Source organism: Lissotriton helveticus, chromosome 4_2 (genome assembly GCF_964261635.1).
Source record: "Lissotriton helveticus chromosome 4_2, aLisHel1.1, whole genome shotgun sequence".
NCBI lineage: Eukaryota > Metazoa > Chordata > Amphibia > Caudata > Salamandridae > Lissotriton > Lissotriton helveticus.
In genome coordinates, this window is record NC_136064.1 from 137,624,659 (window position 1) to 137,643,630 (window position 18,972).

General features: G+C 48.8%; 1 protein-coding gene across 1 annotated transcript in view; it reads right to left on the reverse strand.

Annotated features, from left to right (window-relative positions):
• Nucleotides 1-390: 390 nt before the first annotated feature.
• Nucleotides 391-18,972, reverse strand: part of LOC144752263 (uncharacterized) — a 107,735-nt gene continuing 89,153 nt past the window's right edge. The window contains exon 3 of the mRNA XM_078640274.1: nt 391-2,587. Coding sequence (XP_078496400.1) covers nt 1,821-2,587 — 767 coding nt within the window. The 3' untranslated portion in view covers nt 391-1,820. The remainder of the gene's footprint in view (nt 2,588-18,972) is intronic.

Genomic DNA, 18,972 nt, shown 5'->3' on the forward strand with positions numbered 1-18,972 from the left:
CAGGCAGATAGTCACCCACTGAAAATAATCTATTTCCTACATGAAGTATGGCAAGAGTGAGAGCTGTGGAAAAGGACATCCAAACAGCGGCAGACAATGAAAGACCAGAGCTCTGGAAGCCAACAGGTGAATGCACGAGGGAGGGAATTGGTGCAGCAAGGCTGCACATGTACACCAATGCTGTGTGGAAGGAACAATGTACATTCATATCAATACACACCGCTATAGAGGGTTGGTGGTACCTCCTAGGGAGAACATGCAATGACTTTTCTTTACAAAAGCACAGGTGCAGACTTAAGACATGTACAGCAAAATGTAAATGCTCCAATTATGTGAGAACTAGCCTGCTACTTTTATATCACATCAACAGAATGGAAAGATTGTGAACGGTTTCCATTGTACAAATTATGCTTTATTGAGCATTAGACTGGGTCACGTTTTACTATCTTCGTTCTGCTGTCATGCCAATTATAACTTACTTCCACACACTGACATTTTTGTGCTTCTAAGCACTTGAAAATGTTTCTATAGTTTAACTATTTGAACCGTAACAAAACAAATGCGCCAGGAGCTGCGTGCAACAACTGTCAGCATGAATACCAAAAATGTAAAAAGCAGCAACTATTTGGTAAGATGATGGGATACGGTGTAAAACAGCGAAGGGGACCAACTGTAACAGCAGTTAACAACAACCGACAGGAGAGAAGCATAGTGAAGATTAAGGTAAGTTTATTTTGACAAAGATGTTAGTGATAAGGAGGGCAGAGCACGAGAAGGGACAGGAGAAGGAAATCACATGTGAGAAAACATGAAAATGGAAAAGTCGGAAGTCCGTAACAATTTATGACACAAAACATAACAACTGAAAAGTGCCAACAACAGAAGTGCACAAAAAACAGGACGCTTGGAGAAAGGTTTGACTGAATGTGAACAAAGCAGTGGATCATGAGCAGAAAGTGCCTTAATGTGACAAGTACTGTAGCCTAGGGGCAGTGGACAAGAAAGCAAAAAACAAACCTACCAAAAGGAAGCAGAGGAGAAAACCACTCTTGGCTCGGTGGTAAGACAAAGGGAGTGATTGGAGAGTGCAAAGCACACACCAAGATAAACCGTTTAAAGAATTAACAAGAGGGTCCTATGAAGGGCTATCACCATCTCACTACCGGCTACCAGCGCACACGGTCAGCATTCCTTCAAGGGACACCAAAATGCTATCAGATGGAGAGAAACAGCCAGGCTAGTGTACAATGGAAAGCTCCTGACAAGCAGCTCCCAGCCTTGCCTCCCAATGAAGAGGGCACAGGAGCACCTCTCCCACTAACATTGGCTGGGATGCTGCTTCATATGATCCCATTGCTTGAGGTGTTGACCCATATTGTTCTCTTCTCCTCCATTAGGATAAGGATGTCGTCTAGTTCTCTTGTAAGAACATGTGATAGCTTTACACATGGCAGACCACACTGGGTCTACCTGCATCCAGGCAACAAACCAGCATATCCTATCCAAAGTGCGAGACAGACTCAGGTTTCATAACTCATATGATATATTGTGACGTTGCCCACTGTTCCATTCATGCAGCAAATCATTTCATATCCTGCGATGTCATGAAAAACCTTCCTTCACAAACATCTTGTGTTCCTCACAGGCATATATACACACAAGTCCTTTCCTTCAGATCTGTTGAAGGTCATGAAATTCCTTCCAATTCTGGTGACAGTTACAAAGTAATTTTTTAAAGCTATTCTTGGAATGGGGCCTTTGAGTTCTGCAATCCAGCGGAAGGATTGTCCAAATATAAATATGGAAATAAATAATACTGTTCATATTGTAACAACTTGTATAATATGCATTTTTTGATGAGTATAGAGACTTCCTGACTGATTAAAGCTCTTTCCACATTCATTGCACTGATACGGTTTTTCTCCTGTATGTATCCTCTGATGCCTAAGACGATCAGTTGAGCGTCTGAAACTTTTCCCACAAACCGTACAGGGATAAGGTTTCTCCCCAGTATGAATTAGCATATGCGAGAGAAGGGTTGACAAGTGTCCAAAATGTTTCCCACATTCATTGCAGGTATATGGCTTTTCCCCAGTATGCATCCGCTTGTGGCTGATAAGGTGTGCCACTTGGCTAAAGCCCTTCCCACAATCACCACAAGTAAAGGGCTTCTCTCCTGTGTGCACCCTCTGATGTGTGATCAGTTTTTTAGACTCTTTAAAGATCTTCCCACATTCATTACATGTGTAGAGTTTCTCTCCTTTGTGGTGTGCAGCCAGGTACTTCGACTGGCTGAAGCTCTTTCCACATTCAGTGCACGTATACGAGGTCCTTCCTGTGCAGGGTCCTTTTTGTCTGTTTGGGTTTACTAATCGTCCAACCCCTTTCTCGTATACAGTAGCCATGTATCCAGCCTGTTGTTTGAGCTTCCGTTCGGACATGATCCATTTCTTGGGGCCTCTTTCCTTCTCGGAATCCTGCAACATGTCCTCGTTGGCTGGCTCCAATAAAGAATCTTGTGGCTCCACTTTGGAAATGTGGTGACCAGAATTCTGCTCTTCGTAATCTACTGTGGCCCTAGACTCCACTAATTAAAAAAAACAAATAAAAGAAGGTTAGACTTAGAAGATGACTAGCATTATTATACTTTTTTTTAATAGCAAACTACAGATTAATCACAATCCTAGTTCAATTTTTTAGGATGTTGGACAAAAAGTTACAAGTTTTACTGCATCTCCCATTTGGCCTGGAGGAACCAAGGATTTATTGTTGCTGTAACATGGGTGAGGCCCAGACCCTCAGACAGGCTTACAAGAGCTTCTGGATATAAAGACATCAGGGATGGAAATGAGAATGGAGGCAGAGAAAGAGGGAAAGAGAAAGGGAAACATGGAGAAACTGAAGAGGAATAGGGCGGAGGAGTGAGAAAGTAACAGGCAGAGAGAGGAAGGAGACAGGAAAAGAGACAGAGTGAGAGGGTACATAATACCGAAGTGTGCACTGAGCTCCACTAATGTTATTGAGTGCTTGAAGCTTAAATGTTTTCTAAATGTTCAAGACAGAGGTAATTAAGATTTTTTTTACCCAGGTCACTCAGCGCTGCATTTGTGCCACTTCTACAATACAGATGAAAATTAAATTCAAGTACACCGCAATCATTATTCATGTCACACCATTTTCCTAAACAAATAGTTTCATCTATGAACTTTATCTTAGTTGAACGTATTGTGTACAAAGTCAATGGTCAATTTTCCAGTCAATATGGGACAACTCGTTTTTAGGTCGAGGGACCTAGCTCTCACAGCGAAGCAGTGAGGGCGGAGTCCCGAAGAATTAATGATTTGGAGATAGGGGGTTTGAACCCGCCTCTCACCTTCATTCTCCTCCATTGGCTGCGTTCCTAAATGGAGGCCAGCCATTGGAGGAGAATGGAGTCACTCAATGAAGCCCCGTCTCTTTCGGATTCGGGGGCGTGTTTTTTGCGTTCTTTAGCCCTGTGACGTCATCTGTCACTCAGAGGGCCAAAACACGCCCCCGAATCTGAAAATGGCGGCGCTTTTCTTTATGCCATTTTGCGCCGATCGCCGCACCAAGAAGTCGCCGAGTCCTCGTCCCTGCTGCTGCATTACTGCAACAGAGCTCGCAATGGCCGGGGAGTTAGGCGGAGGCAGCCTGGCCCAGACAGAAGACACGCACAGGATCGCAGGTACGGAGCGGGAGCCAGAGCGCACAAGCAGCAGCCCCACCACACCCAGTCCTGCAGCTCGCACAGCCTGCACTCCCCATGGCCACCAGCGCCGTGCTGAGCATGTCCTCCCGGCTGGGCCTGCAGCGTCTCTACCCGGGAATGCACCAGGAGGAGCCTCCCGTTTTCGCCCAGCTCAAACCAGTGCAGCCGGGGGCCCGCGGGAGCGGCCCAGGTCTCTATGAAGAGGACTCTCTGAAGACCCCCTCCGGAGGCGACCGGCTGCTGCCGGAGGTGCAGGTATGTGGCATGCAGCTTTAGCGTGGAGGCTCGGGCAGGGCTGATTGATTGCATTTTGGAATTGTGACTCAACAATTAAAGGCGCGTTTGAGCTCATAAGGCGGAAGGAGCAGGCAGCAGATGGGACATAATTGCACAGCCTTCCGTAATTCTTGCCGGCGTGGGCTCATTAGTGATGCCAGAAAGTCCCTGCAGCCCCCAACACGCAGGCTCCACGCTACACATTTCTCCATGGAGGCTGAAGACACGCAAATTGTTTGTTTCCACTTATTTCCCTGTGTCTTTCTTTCTGTTCGTCGATCCCAGGCCGAGAATGGCATGTGTGTTAACACATTTGAAATAAAACGCGCATTCACCTTGAACACCCCATAGAAGTGTGCGCACATGATTCAAAAGCGATTTTCCCAGAGCAGACTTTCCACCTCCAAAACCAGATCTTTTTAGAACCCGTGACCCCAGATCCACACCACGCCCTCGGATCTGAACAATGAAGACCCCTAGCCCCCCCGGCCCTGGTATCAAAGACACAGGCTTGGTTTTGTGTGGTCCAGACCATACTTGCGCCACCAAATTCTGGCATTCAGTGCACTGCATTGACCCCAGGTTGTGTCGTATCAGATTCAACACTGACCGGACCCTCCATCCTGGCATTTCATAACCTACACTACCCACTCATCCTGGGACATTCCAAACGCTACACTGAACGCCGCACCCAATCATTGGCATTCCAGACACTGGGAGGGGGGCGAGGGGGTTGTCCTTGTCGCATGGTGGAAATCTCTTTCAAGAACCGGCTCCGAGAGTCCCTGAATCCCAACCAGAGCATCCATTTCTCCTCCCATCCACTATTCTAGCGCCACTCTCTCGTTGATTTAACGAGACAGCGCCCCGCCTCCCCGCTACCGCCCCCCCCCCCACACATATAAAGAGCAGAGCAGCACAGACCTCGCATCTCCACACACCTCTTTTGCGCTCAGCAGTCTGTGCTGGAACCACACACGCACAAACACACACCCACCCTCCACTCAACCGGCTGGGGCTGCCAGAGCTTCGATGCTGCAGCAGGTCAGTAGCCGCTAGAAGAGGGTGTGCGGCGGGTGAGGTGTGCAGGCAGGGCTTGGTGTGGATGCTGTGTGGTGCTTGGAACGGGCGTGAGAGGTCAGCGTGGTACTGCATAGGAGTTTAACGGTGTGCGGCGTACTTAGCAGTACCATTAAAGCTATAAAACAAAAAAATATATAGCGCTTCACACGACACGTCTAGGTTTCTAAGCGCTGTAAATAAAACACGTTGCTTTACTAATTGAATGGAACTCGTATGAGTGAGCAGGTATGCAGGAGGCATGGGGTTGTAGGGTGCGCCGGAGTTAATGAGGTGTAGTTGTGTCAAATTGGTGGGGTCGGTGTGGGACTCACTGACTGGTGTAGAGATACTGTAGGGGAGTGGAGAGGGGCTAAGTGTTAATGGGTGTTGGACGAGTGTGTCGTGTTCGTGCGAATGGTATGAGTGGGCGTGACGGGGTAGTTTCGTGGGTATACGTGTTGGATTGTGCTCCAAGTATGTGGCATGTGTATGTGTCTGTGTAATGTACTTTTTGGACATTTGATGTGGGTGTGTGGTGTCGAAGATGACTCAGTGGAGCCTATAGGTGTGATGTGGGTGGATGATATATATCAAGGTGTAGATGTGGTTATAGATGATGTGTGTGTGTGTGTATGTAGCTTGAGTGTTTGGAGTGCGTGCAATGGGTGGGGGAATCTTGTAGGGTTTGAGAATGTAAGCGGTAGGTTCTTGGGGTGAAACCTATGAGTCTCACACCAAGGGTGGTCATAATAGTGGGAGGGTGATGTTAGATTTTAGAGAGAGGCTGAAGGGAGACATGTATATATCAAGCTGTGGGACGAGTTTTGAATGCTAATGTAGAGTTTAGGATTTTTTTATTTGTGTGATAAGCAGGTTTATTAATTGAATGCAGGAGGATTATAGCAATGCGGTCCAACGTGTGATTGTTTGGAAGTGGTTTTCTCTCGTGGTGTAGACGATTTGGGGTTAGTGTAGAGTGGTTAAAGGGGCTTACAGTGCATGGAGGAGTTGGGACAGTAGGCAGGATATGTGTTAGCATAATCTGTGTGTGTGTGGCGCTCTGTGTGTGTGTAGTCTGTGTGGCGCTCTGTGTGTGTGTGGCGCTCTGTGTGTGTGAAGCGCTCTGTGTGTGTGTGAAGCGCTCTGTGTGTGTGTGTGTGTGTAGCACGTAGCGCTCTGTGTGTAGCACGTAGCACGCTGTGTGTGTGTAGCTCTGTGTGGATAGCTTTTTTTGTAGGTGGCTCTGTGTGGGTGACTGTGTGGGTGGCTCTGTGTGGGCGTAAATGCAATAGGTCATGCATTTGTGAGCGATTAAGCTACTGGCATTGTAAATGACAATGCCATTTATTTAACGATTAAGCTATTGGCAATGTAAATGACAATGCTCCCAGGAAGATCTTCACTTGTTCCGGCTCCATTGATGATTTCTTCCAATGGATGGAGAACCCCAGGCTGATGAGCGTGCTCGTCACTGTATGTGCGTGCTGCTTGCATTTCTGGTATGAGTTTGCTTTCACCAGCCAGTCGTCCAGGTAAGGGTATACGTGTATTCCTTGCCTTCGTAGGTGCGCTGCGACTGCTGCGAGGCACTTTGTGAAGACCCTAGGTGCTGATTTTAGCCCGAAGGCTAGTGTCGTGAACTGGTAGTGGCTTTCTCCGATGGTGAACCTGAGCATATGCTTGTGCTTTCTGTTCTTTGGGATGTGCAGGTAGGCGTCTTTGAGGTCTATTGTGACCATGAAGTCCCCGATCTGCAATTGCGGGAGCACCTCTTGCAGGGAGGTCATTTTGAATTTTTGCGTTCTTATGAATTTGTTCAGGAACCTTAGGTCCAGAATGGGTCTCACTGTCTCGTCTACCTTTGGCACCAGGAAGTACGTTGAGTATATTCCTGTGTTTCTTTCCTTGACGGGTACCCATTCTATGGCCTGCTTCCACAGGAGTTCCTTTGCCTCTTCCTGAAGACACTCTAGCTGCTTGCTTGCTAGTTGTTTTCTTTTTGGTTTTCTGCTTGTTGGCCTCCCTTCCAACTCTATGCAGTATCCGAATTGGATGATGTTGAGGATCCATTTGTCTGATGTGATTTCTCTCCATTCCTGGAGGTAAAATCTTAATCTTCCTCCCACTGGTGTTATGTGGTCGTAGATGTTTAGCTTGTCTTGATCCCTCTGTACGTGCTGCCCCCTGGGATCTTTTCTGTGGGTGGGCACACAGGTTTTTTGAAGTCACTTAGAAGCGGGCTGCTGTCCCCCTCTTCTATTCTGGCCACGTCCATTTCCTCTCCCTCGAAAGGACTGGCCTCTTTGTTGGTATTGCCAGGACTGCTTCTGCTTACCCTGCTGGGCCTGTGAGTCTGCCTGGTGCGTTTGTTGGAAAGCCTGGTGTGATGTACCTGGCTGGTTTCCACCTCTCCCACCAGGCCTCCGTGACGGTGTGCCCCTTTTGCTGCCTCTGAACTGCAATGCTCCCATGGACCTTGCTGTTTCGTTATCCTTTTGCAGTTGGCTGAGCTTCTCATTAACAATTGTTCCGAAAAGCGTGTCGCCGTTGAACGGGGTGTTCAGAATGCTGTGTTGCACCTCTGGTTTGAAACCTGAGATCCTTAGCCAGGCGTGTCTTCTATCAGTGACACCCATCATCATGAGCCTGCTGGAGGTGTCTGCTCCATCCAGGGCCGTCTTAAGGCAAGAATTTGCCGCGTTCTACCCTTCTTCAACCAGTTTTTCGGCCTTATGCCTGGCATCCTGGGGCAGGTCCTTCACCAACTGCCCCAGCTCCTCCATGATCTGGTACATGTGCCTGTTTATCAGGGCGTTGGAGTTAGCCATGCGCCAGTGGGTCGCGGCATTCCGTTCGATCCTTCTGCCCACCAGATCCATCCTTTTGCTCTCCTTATCCGGTGGTGGTCCAGAGGTAGTGGGTACGTTAGCCCTCTTCCTTGCTGTGGCGTGATAATGGAGTCTGCGGAGACCATCCCCTGAATGTAGGGTGGGTCTTTTGAGGAAGGTTTGTATTTTTTCTCTGTTCTGGGAGTTACTGCCTTGCATGTTGCGGGCTCCCTGAATGCTTCCTTCCCCTGGGCCATGACGCTGTAGAGCATTGGCAGGTACTGGCTCTTTGTTTGTGTGGGGAGCAATGTCTCTAGAAGGAAGTCTGCTTTCTGCTTCTTTTCGTCGAGCTTGAGCTTGAATGCCGCTGCGGCAGACCTTATCATCGAGTTGTAGGCCCCGATGTCGTCTGGCGGCGAGGGCCTCGAGGGATACGTGTCGACCGCCTCCTCCGGGCTGTCAGGTAATCCAAGTCAGAGGGGGCCGACTCTGCGTCCGTCCTGCTGTCCTCTTCCTCCCCATAGTTGTAACTATCATAGGGATTCTCGTACTCTTCCTGGTCGTCGACCACCTCGACGTCCGGGTCTTGTTCTTCGGCGACCTTGTCTTCCTCCTCGACCACCTCCACCACCGGTGGCTTGGTCTTGTGAGGGATCGTGAAAGCTTTCATCTTTGCGTCGAATGCTCTCTTCCGCTGCACGATGTTTTCCATTCCGACCTCGAGGCGCCTTCTCTTTTTCTCCATCTCGGCGCGTGTTCCGCGTCGGATGGTTCGGCTGCTCTTTTCGGCGGTTGGCTCGGCGCCGTGCCTTTCGGTGCCGAAGTTGTCGACGTCGAACCGGATTTTGGGTCTCTGGTCGGCATCGGTAGTTTAGGGTCCTTGTCCCTCGCCGTCGATCGATCCTTTTCGGGGACAATTTTCGACGACTTCTGCTGTTCAACAGCTCTCGGCGCCGGGGACTCCTTCTCAGAGGATCCGCTGGGCCTGTGAGTACTCGCGGACGCCTGGTGTTTTGGCGTCGGCACCTTCGGGGCCTTGCCCTCGTTTTCTCGAGACTCAGAGTCTCTCGGGTTCTTGTGGGCCAGAGAGTCTCCTACCTTATCAGAAGTCTTCGTGTAATCGGTCTCTACGACCGTGTAGCTGTCGTCATCGGCAGCAGCGTTGTCCTCTTCCTCGGAAGACATCCCCAGATCGTAGAGGGACGGAGTCGGGGCCTTCCCGTGCAGGGTGGCGTGCGCTACCCTCTGTCTCGCTCTCACACGAAGGGTCTTCAGGGTGAAGGCGGAGCAGGTGTTGCAGTCCTCGCTTTCGTGATTCACCGGTAGACAAAGGTTGCATACCGGTTGCTGGTCCTTCTGCGCGTACTTGTGGTGGCAGTTACGGCAGAACTTGAACGGCGTGTTGTCCATCATCGAGCGCTCAGGGCCTCCCTGGTCGCGTGTTCGTCGACGGTCGTCAAGGATCTCGATGAATTCGCCTTTTCCTTTGCTGACTCCTCGTCGATGAAGTCCCCTGGAGTCTTCAGATGACTTTTCTTTGTGATTTCTGTATTTTCCTTTCTTCTTTCTCCAAAAATGTCTGGAGCCCAAACGGGAACGATCCAGACCCGACCACGGAAAAAATAATCTGAAGATGGCGCCCAAGAGTGGGAGCTTCCGCAGGAAGCATGCCGACGTCACCGGAAATACACCCAGGAGGTGTGATGCTGACGCCCACCTGGGCTACGAAAAAAAAAAAAAAAAACCAAAAAGAAAAGACTACGAATCCGGACCCAACCACAAGACCGCGGAATAATGCACAGCATAGTGAATCCAGAAAGATTCACGCTGCAAAACTTGAATTTTACCAAACAATTACTCCGGAGCCTCAAGGCCGGAGGTCTTGGAAGAAATCTAGGTGAGACAAAGGCTCGTTTTTACCAGGGCGGACACAAGCTGCAGTGCCCAATGCAGTCAACGGCTTGAGACAGCATTTCTTGGGAGTGGTATGGAAGAGAAAATAATATATTAAGGCAGCAGCTTTTGGCTAAAGTTTGGTACGAAGGCCTTTTGCTAGAGGGGAGAGCAGAGTTAACTGGGCATAGTAGTTGTGTGGCAAAGGGCTGGGGAGATGAGAGATGCTTTAAATGTAGCTCATGGAGATTTATATAATAGCTGTTTCTTGCAATACTTTTATTAGTGATGAGCTGGGCTACTACTGCAAAATGAACTCCCCACCAGATCTATGCCATGCTGGTGTCTAAGCCAAACGATCAAGTTACTTGCCTTCGGTAACCCATTATCTGGTAGAGACTCTATCTAGCTGTGGACTCCTTACCTTTGAATTTCCCCAGACGTCAGGCTGGATCCGGAAACCTTTTCATCATCAATAAACTCTGGTTTGCATCAACGGGTGGCTTCATTCGGCTCCGCATGATAGCGTTGGTTATAATTTCATGGTCACTTATATAGGTGCCACGTTGCTGCATGATAGACGTGCAGGACTGGGACACCCAGAGCCAAGGCCGTAGTAGAAACCTTTTCCCTGGTGGAAGGAGGTTACTTCTTAGCCAGGGCATAGCAGATCTTAATGTAGAGAATGTGTTGGCCTTGGCCCTTTTTGCAGGGTCATCCTTGAACTTTTTGCCTTCCTCCTGTATTTTATCTGACCTCTTGTTGGCTGCTTTATGACTCTGGGCACTTTACCACTGCTGATCAGTGCTAAAGTGCATATGCTCTCCCTATTGTAAATTAATGTATCAATTTGTGATTCCATGATTGGCTGATTTGGTTTATCTGTCAGACCCAAGTACAGTGCACTGAGTGTGCCCAGGGCTTGTAAATCCAAATGCTGCTGGTGGGCTTGCAGCACTGGTTGTGCCACCCACAGAAGCAGTCTTGTAAAATGTATCTAAGGCCTGCTATTGCAGAGCCTGTGTACAGTCTGGTACTGCCATGTTGACTGAGCCAGTGCACCCACTTGTTAGCCCCCAAACCTTCCCTTTTCTTCATATCAGACCCCCTTATGGTAGGCCCAATGGCAGGGTGCAATGTAAGTATAAGGTAGGACATGCCCTGGTGTGTGTGGCATGCCCTAATAGTGAATTAGAGCCATTTTCGTTTTTCACTATTGCAAGGCCAGAATGGGCAGTTAGCTTATTACATTTTATAATCCTAAGTGACTCAGGAAACATAGTAGAAATTCAAGTTTAGTATGCCTGAACTCAGAATGATAAAATACATCTTTTAGTGAAGTTGGTTTTAACATTTTGTGTTTGAAAATACCACTTTTAGAAAGTAGGTATTTTCTGGACTAACTTTCCAAGCCTGCCTCTGCTAGGTTGTGTATTCCTTGTCTGGAGTTTGAGTGACAGGGCTGGGGGATTCCAGGAGACAGAATTAGTCCGCCCAGTGGTGAATAGATAGATGTGCATCAAGATGGGAGGGAGGAGTTGCACCTGGAACCTGAATAGCTCTGCCTAAACCAACTACGAAGGTGAGAAACCTAGGTGTCACCTTCGATGATAATTTGAATTTTGTGGCTCATGCCAATCAGACGACATCAGTGGCTTTTTACAAACTACGTTTGGTAAAAAAGATCTTGCCATTTCTACCTGAATCTGTAGGCAGAACCCTGGTAAGTGCCCTTGTCTTGTCGGCACTAGATTACTGCAATGGCTTGTTTGCCAATGCCCAAATCAGGGTCATAAAAAAAATGCAGCTAGTACAGAATGCTGCGGCCAGGCTACTCTCAGGTGTTCCTAGATTTAAAGCAATAACTAACACCTTGAGAGAGCTTCATTGGCTTCCAGTAAAGAATCGAATAAAGTTTAAGACCTTGTGCATTGTGTACAAAGCCTTGCACCAACAAGCCCCGCAATTTCTGAGAAAGCACCTCATGCCGTATCAACCTTCCCGACCACTCCGGTCCGCGAAGATGAACGATCTAGTAGTGCCGCGTACTAGATTAGTTAACTGGGGAGATAGACGCTTTCTGGTGGCCGCTCCTAAATTGTGGAACACTCTTCCGCAATCAATCAGAGCTAGCCCAAATCTGCTGTCATTCAGGAAACAGCTGAAAACATGGTTGTTTAACCTCTAAAGTCTAGAAGCCAAAGTAAGGAGAGTCTGCAGATTACAGCGCCGAGACACATGCGGGCAATTGTTCGCGCTATATTAAATGTTAAAAAATAAATAAATAAATAGGACTGTGCCTGCCCCCCACAGTGCTGGCTCCACCCCCTGTGGTGCGTCTGATGTCTGTGCCCTGCACTGTGAAAGGAGAGAAGGAATCATGTCACCAAAGTGCTCCAGGGCTGTGCTTTCCCTCCACAATGCTGACTCCACCTCCTGATGTTTCTGCTCTGCACTGTGAAAGGAAAGAAGACGTCATGTAAACAGAGTGCTCCAGAACTGGTTTGGACAGGGCAAAGGCCCCTCTGCCCTCAAAGGAAAAAGGATTTTGTGGTATAAGTATTGGGACCCAGATCCCACGAAATTAGATCACGTTTGGACTACAAGAAGAAAGCTTTGCTGAGGAGAGGAACCTGAAGAGGAGAGACTATCCCTAAGCTGAAGTGATGCTTGGGGGATTGGCTTGCAGTGGTTGCCTGACTCCCAAAGAAAGGAGAAAGAACTTTGTGTGCACTTTATTCAACTTGTGAAGGATCTCCAAGGGCATGAGAGAAGAGCTTGCCTCCTGCTGAAGGCTCAGGAACAACAGACTTCAACCCCCAGCTCCCCAAGAGTTCTTTGGAAGTGCTTGCTGCTGTTTTGGGCCTTCTGAGGGTCTGCGTGTCGCAAGGAGCTGGAAGCACGACTCAAGAGGAAGAAGCGCGACGCCGTCGCAGCATTTCTGAACAAAGATGCCGCCGCTGTAGCTGACGCATTGCACTGCATCGAGAGAAGCGTCTTGCACTGAAGAAGCGTGTCGCCGTCGCATTTCTAAACAAGCATGTTGCCGCTGTAGCGGACGCATTGCACCGTATCAAGAAAAGCGGCTCGCATCCACGGAGAAGCGTGCCGCTGTCGGAGCATCTCTGAACAAGGGCGTCGCCGCTGCAGTTGCCACATCGAGCGGAAGCACCTCGCATCGAGGGAGAAGAGTGTCGCTGCCAAGCCGCCGTCGTCGCATCTCTGCACAAGGGTATTGCCGCTGCAGCCAAGACTTCTCACAACATCGGAGAAGCGTGACGCATCTGGAAGATCTTCACGTCTATTTCTTTGCACCCGAAGTTTGCTGCATTTCCAACGCTACAACACTTTTGTTGTGGAAGCGCAACGCATCGTAAGGTACAATGATGCAAAGTGTTGGATCTTAAGAACTGAACTAAGTTAAGACTACCATCTTATGTACAGTATTGTGGATTTTTGTCGTTTATGGTCTTGTGTTAGATCTATATAAAGAATACTTATTTTTTATATAAAACCTGGTGTGGTGTCCATCTGTTGTGTTGTCACTGGATTACTGTATGTAGTCACAAATGCTTTACACACTGTCTCTGAGATAAGCCTGTCTGCTCGTGCCAAGCTACAAAGGGGGTGAGCAGGGTCTATTTTAGGAGTGTACCCCTTTACCCTGACTAGAGGCAAGGGTCCCTGTTTGTCACAAGTACCTACCTGTGTCCACTAGAGACCCCCAAATCTAAAATGACCCAGTGAGAAATGTTCCTTGTCTGCAGTGCCCGCCCCGTCTTAGCTCCTACGCACACTACAAAGAGATGGTCGTCCACCCGGAACTCTTTTGTGTGGGCATGGTAGAACAACAACACTTTTTGGGTCCAGGAGGTGGAGAGGCTCTTCTTTCTTAGAGGGATGTGGGGGAGCAAATAAGGTAGGCAGAGTGATAGACTGACCCAGGTGGAATAGGGTCAACACCTTCGGAAAGAATGAACCACGGGTGTGAAGCACCACTTTATCTTGAAAGGAAATCATGTTGGGTGGCATATATGACAGCGCCTGCAACTCTCCTCCGGGCAGATGTTAACGCCACCAGAAAGACGGTCTTGATGGTAAGCAGCTGTAAGGGACAGATGTGTAAAGTCTCGAAGGGAGAATACACAAGAAAAATGAAGGCCAAATTAAAGCCCCACTGCGGCATAGTAAAGGGTGTGTGCGGAAACAAGTGAGCCACCACATTCAAAAACCTACTTACAATTGAAGAGAGAGGATTGGATTGGCAGCCGCCATAAAGTGGATAGAGCAGAATGAGAACCCTTGAGAATACTCGACGCACAGCCCTGCTGGGCAAGGGTAAGAATAAAAAGAAGAACAGTAGAAAGAGAAGCAGAAAGAGGGTCAATAGACCTTTACGTACAAAAGAACACATTTCTGCCAACGGCAGGCATATGCCGTCTCACTGGAAGAAGGTTTACTTCTGCCCCTCTCAGGAGTAAATTCCGAGCCTTTTTCTGCATGGTAAAATATTGGAGACAAGCTGATAAAAACCCATAGAACATGCTAGACTCAAAAGGACATTCCAAGCATGAGCAACTATTGCTTACAGCTACCTCCAGTCCCAGTCTGTGGAAACCAGGCAAATTAAGTGAACTGCTAGTATTCAAACCCTACTATGGTATGAGCTCATGGATGGTCAGAGTAGCTATTATCACAGTGCCTATATATAAGGAGATGGCTGCCATAATTGTCCGTCACACTACATGGCGCCAAAGACAAATGGGTTTGGTTACTGGACAAATAGATTTATGAAGCAAACTGTCTCATGGACAGGGAGAGATTTTTATTAAATTACGCACCACTGTTTATGTTAAAAAAGTATTTAAGTTCACTGAAAAGACCAAAGGCTAAAGTAACTTTATAGTTAGGTGAAGTTATCAGTGACTACCATAACATTTTAACCAACAAAAAAACACACACACAAATTAATTTGCCCACCACCATGCACTGTGTTAGATCTGGCATTAATAGGGGGGGGTTCTCCTGTATTTTTGCCTCCTGTGTTTATGCTGTGAGTGGACTTAGCTTTGCTGGTCTAGATGTTTTAGGCACTTTGCCACTGTTGTTCGGTGCCAAAGTGCAAGTGCTCCCTTTGTCAATTGTTGTGTGGATTGATAATTCCATGATTGGTTTATTTGGTTTACTGTTAAGTCCCTAGTACAGTTCACTGAGTGTGCCCAGTGCCTGTAAACCAAATGCTGCTAGTAGGCTTGCAGCACTGATTGTGACACCCACGAAAGCAGCTTTGCAACAAGGTCTCAGGCCTGCCATTGCAATGCCTGTGTGCAGTTCAGTACTGCTATGTCGACCGGGCGAGTGCACCCCCTTGCCAGGCCCTAACCTTCCCTTTTCTTACATGTGAGTCACCACTAAGGAAAGCCTGAGGTCCCTCCTTAGTACAGCCATTACGTCATTTGTATCAGCCCATGGGTACTGGCCCCTTTGCACAAGTTACTTGCCTTCGGTAACAATATATCTGTAAGAAACATTAGTTAGTTAGATTCCTTACCTTAGAATATTCCCAGGCGTCAAAGGATCCGGAAAGTTTTCGTCAGCAGTACCCCTGCGCATCGGTAGGCGTCGTCTGCGGCTCTGTGTCCGTCGTGGGCGTCGTGATGACGTCGGAGTACTTAAGAGGCTTCCCCTCGCGAGCTGACATCAGTTCTGTACATAGCTTTCCGAGCCAGGAACGCAGAGCAATGCAAGAAACCGACACTAGTGCCATGAAACTAGGGCGCTCAAAGGGAAATACCTTCACCCTAGATATCGGTCTGCAGTACGGGGAGGATGGGTGGAGCGGTAAGGAATCTAACTAACTAATGTTTCTTACAGATATATCGTTACCGAAGGTAAGTAACTTGTGCATATGAAAGAAACACGTTAGTTAGATTTCTTACCTTAGAATAGATACCCCAGCAATACCAACCCCGGTGGTGGGTCTGCGAACCAAGATCACACCAGGAAGTCCTGGAGAACGGAACGGCCAAAGAGCCCATCTCTCCGGACTTGGCTGTAGAGGCAGTAATACCTAGCAAATGTGTGCAGCGAGGCCCAAGTAGCTGCCTGACAAATGTCCTGCAAAGGGACTCCCCGTCCCAAGGCAGTAGTGGCTGCCATGGCCCGAGTGGAAGGGGCGCACGTTTTGGGTCCAGACGGTGGAGCCTCTCTTCCGCTTTCGAGGGATGCGGAGGCGGAAAGAAGGTGGGCAAGGTAATGAAGTGCCCAATGTGAAAGGCAGTGACTACCTTGGGCAGGAAAGAAGGACGAGTTCTCCTAACAACTTTGTCCGGATGGACAGAAAGGAAAGGAGGTTTAGAGGAAAGTGCCTGGAGCTCACTCACTCTTCTGGCAGAGGTGATCACAACCAGGAAAGCAGTTTTGAGCGTCAGAAGATGAAGAGGACAATTGTGAAGTGGCTTAAAGGGAACGCACATCAAATAAGTAAGAACCAAGTTCAAGTCCAACTGAGGCATCTAAATAGGAATAGGAGGGAACATGTGTGTGATGCCTTTCAATAAACTATTTACAACAGGAGACTTGAAAAGAGAAGGCTGATCAGGAAGCCTCCAGAAGGCTGAAATGGCCGAGAGATAGCCCTTGACAGTGCCCAGAGCAGAGCCCGCTGGGCAAGAGACCGAAGAAAGAGGAGAACCTCTGAAAGGGGGGCAGAGAGTGGATCCACAGCCTTTGCTGTGCACCATGCCACAAATTTGGCCCACCGGCAGGCGTATACCGTTTTTGTGGAGGGACGCCTGGCTGCCAGAATCGGATCACAGACTTCAGGAGGCAAGTCAAATGGCCTCAACTGTCGCTGCTCAATCTCTATGCAGTAGGTGGAGACTGGACAGGTTCGGGTGGAGGACCGTCCCCTGCTGCTGTATTCCTTGTCTGGAGTTTGAGTGACAGGGCTGGGGGATTCCAGGAGACAGAATTAGTCCGCCCAGTGGTGAATAGATAGATGTGCATCAAGATGGGAGGGAGGAGTTGCACCTGGGACCTGAATAGGACTGTGCCTGCCCCCCACAGTGCTGGCTCCACCCCCTGTGGTGCGTCTGATGTCTGTGCCCTGCACTGTGAAAGGAGAGAAGGAATCATGTCACCAAAGTGCTCCAGGGCTGTGCTTTCCCTCCACAATGCTGACTCCACCTCCTGATGTTTCTGCTCTGCACTGTGAAAGGAAAGAAGACGTCATGTAAACAGAGTGCTCCAGAACTGGTTTGGACTGGGCGAAGGCCCCTCTGCCCTCAAAGGAAAAAGGATTTTGGGGTATAAGTATTGGGACCCAGAAACCAAGAAATTAGATCACGTTTGGACTACAAGAAGAAAGCTTTGCTGAGGAGAGGAACCTGAAGAAACTGAGGAGACTATCCCTAAGCTGAAGTGATGCTTCGGGGAATGGCTTGCAGTGGTTGCCTGACTCCCAAAGAAAGGAGAAAGAACTTTGTGTGCACTTTATTCAACTTGTGAAGGATCTCCAAGGGCATGAGAGAAGAGCTTGCCTCCTGCTGAAGGCTCAGGAACAACAGACTTCAACCCCCAGCTCCCCAAGAGTTCTTTGGAAGTGCTTGCTGCTGTTTTGGGCCTTCTGAGGGTCTGCGTGTCGCAAGGAGCTGGAAGCGCGACTCAAGAGGAAGAAGCGCGACGCCGTCGCAGGATTTCTGAACAAAGATGTCGCCGCTGTAGCCGACGCATTGCACTGCATCGAGAGAAGCGCCTTGCACTGAAGAAGCGTGTCGCCGTCGCATTTCTAAACAAGCATGTTGCTGCTGTAGCGGACGCATTGCACCGCATCAAGAAAAGCGGCTCGCATCCACGGAGAAGCGTGCCGCTGTCGGAGCATCTCTGAACAAGGGCGTCGCCGCTGCAGTTGCCACATCGAGCGGAAGCACCTCGCATCGAGGGAGAAGAGTGTCGCTGCCAAGCCGCCGTCGTCGCATCTCTGCACAGGGTATTGGCGCTGCAGCCAAGACTTCTCGCAACATCGGAGAAGCGTGCCGCATCTGGAAGATCTTCACGTTTATTTCTTTGCACCGGAAGTTTGCTGCATTACCAATGCTACAACACTTTTGTTGTGGAAGCGCAACGCATCGTAAGGTACATTGATGCAAAGTGTTGGATCTTAAGAACTGAACTGAACTAAGCTAAGACTACCATCTTATGTACAGTATTGTGGATTTTTGTCGTTTATGGTCTTGTGTTAAATCTATATAAAGAATACTTATTTTTTATATAAAACGTGGTGTGGTGTCCATCTGTAGTGTTGTCACTGGATTACTGTATGTAGTCACAAATGCTTTACACACTGCCTCCGAGATAAGCCTGTCTGCTCGTGCCAAGCTACAAAGGGGGTGAGCAGGGTCTATTTTAGGAGTGTACCCCTTTACCCTGACTAGAGGCAAGGGTCCGTATTTGTCACAAGTACCTACCTGTGTAGAGTAGAGATCCCTAAATCTAACAATGACCCAGTGAGGAATGTTCCTTTACTGCAGTGCCCACCCCTTCTTAGCTCCTACGCACACTACAAAGAGATGGTCATCCACCCGGAACTCTTTTGTGTGGACATGGTAGAACAACAACACTTTTTGGGTCCAGGCGGTGGAGAGGCTCTTCTTTCTTCGAGGGATGTGGGGGAGCAAATAAGGTAGGCAGAGTGGTAGACTGACTGTTAGAAAGGCGATTCCGGGGGAGGCAGAAGATGTCTGACTGACCACCCCTAGGTCCACCCCTCCTTCTTGGAAGTGGCCGAGCGTTGTCGAGAGGCCTCCAGTGCGAGGGCTCTCTCCTATAATCGTACAGCAGAGCAATCCCACCACTACAAATGGACACCACACAATGATAAGTTCTTAGGCTTTATCAAGTATAAAGGGTTGATTATCTTCGGTAATATGTACAAGCGGATCGAGGGGTCCGTAAAGTCTCGTAACAGGGAACAGGGTAGCGGGACAGTCTCAGTACTTGTTGGGCAAAGGGATACCCTGCGCACAGCTCTCAATCCTCGAGCTGGGGGGTTCCGAAGGGTCGAGCCGCGGCAGCGCCAGCAGGACTCGAGGCAGGTTCAGCGAGGATGGGCCGTGGCAGCGCCATCAGGCTCCAAAGAGGGTTCAGCTAAGATGGACCGCGGCAGCGCCAGCAGGCTCCAAA